This window comes from Coregonus clupeaformis, chromosome 8 (genome assembly GCF_020615455.1).
Source record: "Coregonus clupeaformis isolate EN_2021a chromosome 8, ASM2061545v1, whole genome shotgun sequence".
Taxonomy (NCBI): domain Eukaryota; kingdom Metazoa; phylum Chordata; class Actinopteri; order Salmoniformes; family Salmonidae; genus Coregonus; species Coregonus clupeaformis.
This window is the reverse complement of record NC_059199.1, coordinates 30052621-30061241: the sequence shown is the minus strand read 5'-3', so window position 1 is coordinate 30061241 and position 8621 is coordinate 30052621. Positions and strand designations below refer to the sequence as shown.

The 8621-nt window shown below is 41.9% G+C and overlaps 1 protein-coding gene across 2 annotated transcripts in view; it reads right to left on the bottom strand.

Moving 5' to 3' along the window:
- Nucleotides 1-214: 214 nt before the first annotated feature.
- LOC121571559 (glycogen synthase kinase-3 beta) overlaps nt 215-8621 on the bottom strand; it is a 28236-nt gene continuing 19829 nt past the window's right edge. The window contains exons 3-10 of one of the 2 annotated variants that reach the window (XM_041883092.2): nt 8396-8479; nt 7850-7960; nt 7489-7619; nt 5078-5282; nt 4764-4859; nt 4454-4640; nt 4016-4087; nt 215-3463 (exon numbers count right to left, since the gene is read on the bottom strand). In XM_041883092.2, the coding sequence (XP_041739026.1) occupies nt 3396-3463; nt 4016-4087; nt 4454-4640; nt 4764-4859; nt 5078-5282; nt 7489-7619; nt 7850-7960; nt 8396-8479 (954 nt within the window). In that variant the 3' untranslated portion in view covers nt 215-3395. Of the gene's footprint in view, nt 3467-4015; nt 4088-4453; nt 4641-4763; nt 4860-5077; nt 5283-7488; nt 7620-7849; nt 7961-8395; nt 8480-8621 lie in introns of both variants that reach the window. The other variant, XM_041883091.2, reaches the window with a different exon arrangement.

Below are 8621 nucleotides of genomic sequence, written 5' to 3'. Positions count from 1 at the left end.
GTCTCAAATTTGTTCTCTTGTTTAACAGATGAGAAGAGGAATGAGTGATCTAATTATTCCTCAGAAAGAATGTCCAACTGATAGCCCCATTCCCCCTACAAGTTCCCTAACATTAAAATGGCACTCCATTTCACCACGGGTTTTCACATAATTTAAATCAATAATTAAAAAGTATATTAAAAGAAAAATACCACACACATACCAGAAAGTCAGATTTGATTTTTCAGACCTATTTTTCACTTTATTAAATGAGACCATTTCATACAGACAAACAGTTTGGTTCTCTCCCTCCTTCGCTCTCCTCCCTCATCCCAAAAACACACCAGTTCTCCTGGCCAGGATGATGCAATTGAAACAGGATTGGAATGAAAAACGACTGATCAATGTCACAGAACTGTAAAAAGTGATCTCACTTGGTTTGCTATACATACATGTTGATACACACAACATGGTACTTATAGGATAAACGCTTGTAGCCTGATACTGCTGAGACTTAGTTATGAAACCTGCAGCTAGGCAGGTACATCAACACATACGCTCACGGTAGCACACATAGAAGGGGACCCTAATTAACCCTAATTGCTCCTGTAAGTCGCTCTGGATAAGAGCGTCTGCTAAATGACTAAAATGTAAATGTAAGGGGAGGGGGTTGATAACGAGCTCGTACTGCAGTCACCGCACTTTGTCCATGGCTGCCATTTTGAAAGCAGCAGAAGTCGGTATTGTCCGTGATGGGCTTAGGCATTGTCAAGGGCGGGAGGCTGGCTGCATCAACCGACCTTGTGTCGCCATCATGGCCCTCAGGTTTAGCCTTCACATTACACTGGGTAAAAAAGGTATTATGGCTCCTCTGCATCCCAACATGGCACTTTCACACACTTGAAATCTTTTTAGGTACCCATTGTAATGAATAGGAATGGGGGCAGTGCATTGGCCGAATGGTTGTCTGGTAAATTCAAAACAGCCCACACTCACATTTCTCTGTCAAAGGCCAGTACATATGTGAAACTGGAAATTAAATCTTGATCTGTCCAACCAAACACTTTTCCCCCCCCATTCAAAAAAGTAACTTGCTTTAAAATACCAATGTGTGGGTGCCAAGTACAGTACATTTGACATAATGCCCACAAAACAGTTAGGTGCCTCAACCTCTCCCTACACGAGAGAACACCAAGTGAGTAATAAATAAAGCAGCGAGATACAGTACAATCGTATGGTGATAGGGGTGCACAACCAGAAAGAGACGGAGGGAGAGACGTCAACAAAAGGGAGAAAAAAAGCGGTATTTGTTGTTGTTGTATTTACATCTTGAATCAGGACATCGAAACAAATTGTATTTACAGACTTTTGAATGGAAATGAAACCAGTAAGTCAAGGACGGCTTCAAAAGGTAAATGAAAATAAACAAAACTGTAATAAACATAAAAAGTGGATGATATTTACAGATGTGCAATAAGACAAGAGAGAGGGGCATGGATTAGGGCGGGATGCAAATGATATCCAAAACTATATGCTACATTTCAAGCAAATCAGTTGGGATTCCGGGCTAGGAAGCAGATGGCTTCAAAGAGATACAGGGAGGGAAAATGAGTTATTTAAATCAATGTCAGCACATATGAGGGTTGTTCATACAAGGGGGTGGCAGAGGTTGTACAATAGCATAACACGCTTGCACTAGAAAGCGTTCAAGTGGTCATTACTGAGAACTGATCTAAACCTACAACACTGGCTTTTTAAACGGTGCAGTTTGGATTGGAGGGTACAATTATTCACATGAACACATCACACAAAAACTCAGCTATTCCCCCACCCTTCAATTTCTCACTTATTCTCATTAACTCCCACAAGCACACAGCAAAGTACAAGCCTATAGGACTACTATGATCTCGCTATCAGCCCTTCTACACCAGTAAGAGTACACGTCTTCACACACGCCCACTGACTCCCATTTCAGAGAATCTATAGAAAGTAACTGGGATCATGGTCTGCTTCAAAGTCCAAACTGGAGTCAGCTACTCCATAGGATATATTTATGTCCATTAGGCTGAACCCATATTTGATAATCCCTTCTTCCTCTACAATCTAGATGGATGCCACACTAACAAAGATTCTTACAAGTGTGCTGCGAAAGTCCACTTTATTCACTACAAATATGAATGAATATTTTAAACACAGCATGGTGTGTATATACTTTCAGAAAGGTCCCTCTTACAAATCAGGAGTTCTGAAGAGTTCATGCTATGAATGGAAAACAAGCGCCAAATTAACAAGAACCAGACTTTTTTTTAAACAAACATGTAACCTCACCATAGAATATATTTATGGTATGCCATATATTGAAGCCAAAAGGAAGGTGACATTTGACTACCACAGCAGTCTTAATCATCCATAGGACCTTGATTCCTGTATTTGATTGCCTTCATGCGCAATAAAGGGGGGCTCAGTTTGGGACTGTCAGTGGGAGAGATGCTGCTACATAGATGTGAATCATGGATCTCTCAGTCTCCACACACAAACACCACCACCCTCACCATCTGTCAAAACTTTTCCTTTAGGTCCTCAACACACACATATTGGGAAATTGCTAGCAAGTATGGCTACCAATTATAACTTGCACTCCCCTTTCAATGTAAAAATTCACAGTGCCTTTTCCGAAGCAAATTAAAAAATACATTTACAAGTAAAAGAAAAAAGCAGCTGTCATTTCATCTCTTTTTAAATATAATTTAATAAAAAGTATAAAAAAACCACAGCCTCTTCATCCCTCCATCTTGCAACCAGCACCATTTTATCCCATTTGTCTACAATGTGACCAAATGATTCTAACTGGGAAACACCTCAATTGGCTTCTAGAGACAAACTCCTGTTTACTTTGTGTGTGGTGGTGGCAGAACTCTTCATGAAGTTTTCAGTCAAATAAATAAAACAGAATAAAAAGAAAACAAAATACCTTGATTAAAAAAAAAGTATTATTATACAGAGGACCTGCCCCACCTACTGGAGCTTTAAATGCCACCCCCAACAGCAGGAGAGAAAGACAGGGGGAGAGCTGGGCCAAAGGCGATGCAGCGAGGGAGTGGGATAACACTTAAGGTGTCAGTACATGAGAAAGTATGTATGCGTTTCCAACTCTCAGCTAGTAGTGCTGATCAAATTTCAATTTAATGTAACAAAACTACCTTGTCAGCTAATGATATCCTCTTACGCTATGAATGGTTTGTTCAATGTATGTACAGTACAAAAAGATGTGTTTGTAACCAAAGGCGAAAATAACAAGCAGCGAGGAAGAAAGAAGCAATACAGTGTGTGTGTTTGTGTTCAGGCTGGCAGACAGTGTGTGTGTGTGTGTGTGTGTGGTCGGGCTGGTAGACAAACAGAGGGTTTGCAGGGACGTTTCAGGTGCTGTTGTTTAGCGATCCGGGTATTGAGCTGTGCTGAGAGGAGCCGTCTAACCCAGAGCCATCTACTGAGGGATAGAGGAAAGAGATGATTAGAGAGAGGGAAGTGATAGAGAAATAGTGTTAGGTATATTGAGTGGATATAATACATTGATTTTGCTTGTCAAGAATACACTGTAAACATAAGCAATTACGCAGCTAATTGTAGTAAGACCTCCACTAAAACTGATCAGAAAACTTTTTCCAGGTTTCCAGTTAGAGGACCTCCTTTAGACTACAAACGTTTACAATGCAGAAAGGTGTGGTTCTTAATGCAGAAAGGGACCAACAGGTGTGGTTCTCAGGCTGGTGCCCCTTTGGCTGGCTGCTGTCTTATACAGGAAGGTTACAATGACCAGAAACATGACATTATTCTTTCCATTTGTGAAAGCAGCCATCATCTTACTATCCATTTGGATTTTGCCTAGAGCTCCACCTAACCTAGAATGTCTGCAAGCCAATCACTGCTTCATGACACTAGGTGCAGATATGGGAATTCATGATTGACAGCTACTCTATCCACTGAAGTGACATGTGTAGCCAATTACTATGTTTTTTTTTGGGGGGGGGGGTTGTACCAGATGAAGCAGTCTGTGTGCGGGCATGAGGAGGAATGAGGGTGGAGTTCAGTTGGGGCTGGATTGACAGCTCTGGAAGGATAAGAGAGAAAAATAAAGAGATAGGAAATAGCATTAGTTTTATAAGACTGTGTGGTAAGACCAAGGTCATAGTGTTACAAAATTGGGTCAAAGTCTTACAATTTCAAACATTTCAACACACAGCTATACTACAATACACATTGAAAACAAACAAATATATTCTAAACTTCATATTGTAGATATCCTAAAAGTAGGTGCAGAATATATGCATAGGTCACAAAACAAAGTTGGGGTCAGGTCCATTTCAATTATTGAATTGGAGTTTCAATTGATTCCCTGAATTTAAATTGATTCAACTACTTTCGGGTCACAGAAAGGTCAGGGATCAACAGAGCGGGGTCAACAAGGTGTACTGACCGGTGGTGCTGAAGTTGAAGAGCAGGGGCAGCTCTCGGCCGCTAGGCAGCCGGGCGTTGGGCTGGCGCAGCTCGTCGAAGAAGGCGTGAGCGCAGGCCTCCAGGGGCGAAAAGCGCGTGACCGGGGTGTACTCCAGCAGGCGCGAGCACAGGGCGATGGCCTCTGGAGGGGTGCGAGGCTTAAACACCTGCGAGAGGAGGTACAAGTACACACACAACATGAAACAATTCCATAAAAAAATAAAATACATTACTTGAAAGCCAAAAATATAATAAAGCTTACATTAAAAATATATATAATAACCATTTACCTTTGTCCAGGGATGCGCTTTGATCTGGGGGAATTTAAACTCTGTGTAGTTGGGGTTCATTTCTCGGATCTGTTCCCGTGTCGGGGTTCCCAAAACCTGAGTAGCAGACATACAAGTATACAGTTAGTAGTGTACAACGGATATCATTTTGTTTCTCTCCACATCACTGATTATTATATCACTTTCCCCCACCACACACACAATGTCCTCATAAGCCAAATGTCCTCCTAATGCTGGTATGTAATCAGAATGTCAGGTATTTTGTCCCTGTAGTGTTACCCATATACAAACACACCCTCTTCCTATTTACTTACCTTGATGATCTCCACTAGCTGGTCCACTCCGCTGTCCCCAGGGAAGATGGGCTGTCCCAGCAGCAGTTCGGCCAGCACGCAGCCCGCCGACCAGATGTCGATGTTGGCCGTGTAGTCGGTGGCGCCGAAGATGAGCTCTGGGGCGCGGTAGTACCGCGAACAGATGTACGACACGTTGGGCTCCCCACGAATCAGCTGCTTAGCACTGCAGGTAGGAGTAAACCGCAGAGGTTAAAGGGGTTCCCATATTCTTTTGGCCCACGACCCCATTTTCATATCTGAAAACTCTCGCGACCCCAACAATTAATTGGGGCTATGGCAGTCAATTGCAAAACAGTATGACAATTTCTCTTATCTCACCAGCACTAATGAGATGGGTGTGCTTGATGCATATCGCGTCGGAGCTTCTCAAAGTCAGGGGGCGTGGTCGACAGTGCATACCTCATCTCGCCTGTCACATCCGACCTGGTTCAATATTTGTTTTTAATGCAGACGAGAGCACTGAATCAGCGTCACATGACAGCTCAGTCAGCTGTTCAATTTCACTTACTGGCATGTCAACTGAGCCAGGATCAGTCAAACGGATTTTGCTGATTCGGACACAGTTCGTTCTGTTTCCCAAATAGGTCTATTACATAGGCAAGGAGACACCTTTTCTTTTCATTACACAGAAAGTCAAGTCTGTTTTTACATCCATTGCGAATGACAACAGTTCCTCTCGCAATTCGAAAAAGATTCCCAACACTCCCCCTCGATAACCACCAAGCCTTGGTGTGAAATAGAACATTGTCATGCTCTGATCCCATCTCGCCATGTAGTGTACAATCGAAGTTAGCTGCTGCATGTCTTCAGGATCTGCACTCAGCTCTTTTGCCGCCAGTTGCTCTCGGTGTATCCATTATAGCTCAGTGGGTGTATTATACAATGCGTCCATATGGCAGAGGGAGACGCATTCATAACGGCGCCGTTCCATTATAGATGGAGCCCCATCTGTGCAAAAGCCCACCTTCGATCCCATGGAATTGGTTTTTCGTCAATATAGCCACGCAGCACACTGAACATCCTCTGTGCCGTTTCATGCTCAAACAATATGTCCTCGTGAATAGCATCCCCCTACATACAGCGAACAAATGTCAATACATCTCAGCCCTCACAGCTAACGTCCATTTGGAGAGCATAAGGTGGGGAGTTTGAGATGTTCAGTCAGAGTTGCCTCTAGATTGCTAGCTATAGCATCAATTCTTAGTTTCACAGCGTTATCTGACAAAGGTATTGATGGGAGTTTCTGTGCCTCCCCACACATTGTTATCCCCATATCAATTGCGGCCGGTAATATGAAAGTCTCTGCAATAGTGTGGTTTCATAGCGTAGCGGGCTTAGCCATTCACCATGAGAATGATTCAAGTGTAACAACCAAGTGCTGCCTTTTCCCACAATCTAAGGGCGCTCTGGTAGAATATTTACTTTTAGATTTGAATAACTTTCATTTTTAAGGTTAACCACATTACAATAATTCAGAGACAAAGATGAGAGATATATTTTTTACCAGGATTTGGGAAATTCTCCCGCGACCCCATTTTCATATCAGGCAACCCCATTTGGGGTCGCGACCCCTAGTTTGGGAACCGCTAGGTTAGACTAATACAGTATTCTAAGCTAAATCTAGGTTAATACAGTATTCTAAACTGAGTCTAGGTTATGCTAATACAGTGTTCTTACAATACTTCCATCTCTAACTACTGCAACAGTTGTCACTGGTAAGATAAGCAGTAGATGCTCAGCAGTAGAGGCTAATACTCAGACCACACTACCCTTTCACGTTTAGTGGGAACTATGGTATACAGCGCTTGATAAACCGATGAATGAGGGGTGGGGCTCCCATGCAATAAAATGCTAATTAATTACTTAAAAATCATACAATGTGATTTTCTGGATTTTTGTTTTAGATTCCGTCTCTCACAGTTGAAGCCTATGATAAAAATTACAGACCTCTACATGCTTTGTAAGTAGGAAAACCTGCAAAATCAGCAGTGTATCAAATACTTGTTCTCCCCACTGTATACTTAAGTGAGATTAATCCTTATTGATTTACAATTAATCCTTTTTATAGAAAGCAGCCCTGCGTCTGTCTGCACAGTAACAGAAATGGATGTACTATGGGCAAAATACACAATGAAAAGGGTGTGAGTAGGAGATTGTAACTAAGGACACAACTGGATCAGTGTTACATAGCCCCATTCAAGGGAGGGCATAGATCCATTTCACATTCTGGTTGAGCCCATTTATTCAACACATTCAGTCAGGACACATATGACCCAGGTTTACTTCAATACTAGGTACCAGTCAGCCATATTGGATCAATAGTATATTAACACACTGTCTGTGTGGAGGGAAATATCTGACCAGCTTACCTCCCAAAGTCACAGAGTTTAAGGATTGCCGTTTCAGGGTCCACCAGCAGGTTCTGGGGTTTGATGTCTCGGTGGCAGACACCCTGGGAATGGATATAGGCCAAGCTGCGAAACAGCTGGTACATGTACACCTGAGATGAGACAAAATGGCCGACGTAGACCAATTAGAACCATAAACAAATCAATAAGACGGGGGTCATTCTGTGACAATGCCAAGCCTTTCTGGGAGAGTAAAAAAATAAAAACCCTGGATAGTTCATAATTGAAAGACTTATACTAGACAATCAAAGTCCAATGAACAGATGCTGAGGCAAGCAAAAGTGGGACAACGAATGAGAGAAAGTGAAGGCGAGGGAGTTACCTTGATGTAAATTATAGGAATGATGCTTTTGGCCTTGTTGAAATGCCGGGCCACCCTGTACACAGTCTCCGGGACAAAGTCCAGCACCAGGTTGAGAAACACCTCATCCTTCTGTATAGGGCGAAGAGAACTGAAAATCACTATATGACTCCACTAATCATATTTTACATTTACGTCATTTAGCAGACGCTCTTATCCAGAGCGACTTACAAATTGGTGCATTCACCTTATGATAGCCAGTGGGACAACCACTTTACAATATTATTTTTTATATTTTTCTAATTTTTTATTTGTAGAGTATATTTTTAATGTTCATTTGTTTTATATATAGTTTTTTAATTTTGTAAATGTTTTATTGTTATTTTTGTTTATTATTATAACTCGATATGTCCTCTGAGATTATTCTTGTACAATGAAAAAAACTCTTTACAAATATAAAAAACTTGTCGGAAGAATGGCTCATATGAAGAGGAAACCGACAGTTCAGGTGCTCAGCATTTTCATTTCTGCGTTAAGGTGTGCCAAAAACAATGGATGGCAACCTACCTTTTCACCACTAGAGTAGAAGAAGTAGCGTAGCCTCACGATATTGCAGTGGTCCAACTTTCGCATGATCTGTAGCTCTCGGTTCTGCATAGGAAATGTATTAAACAAAGAACAGCTTTGGAATTGAACAGTGGGAAAGGTCAAGGGTTTCTGATTGACCTGTAAGTGCATTGATCTTAACAATGCGCGTGATACGCGTTCGTTCAAGTGCACATTTCCGTCACCT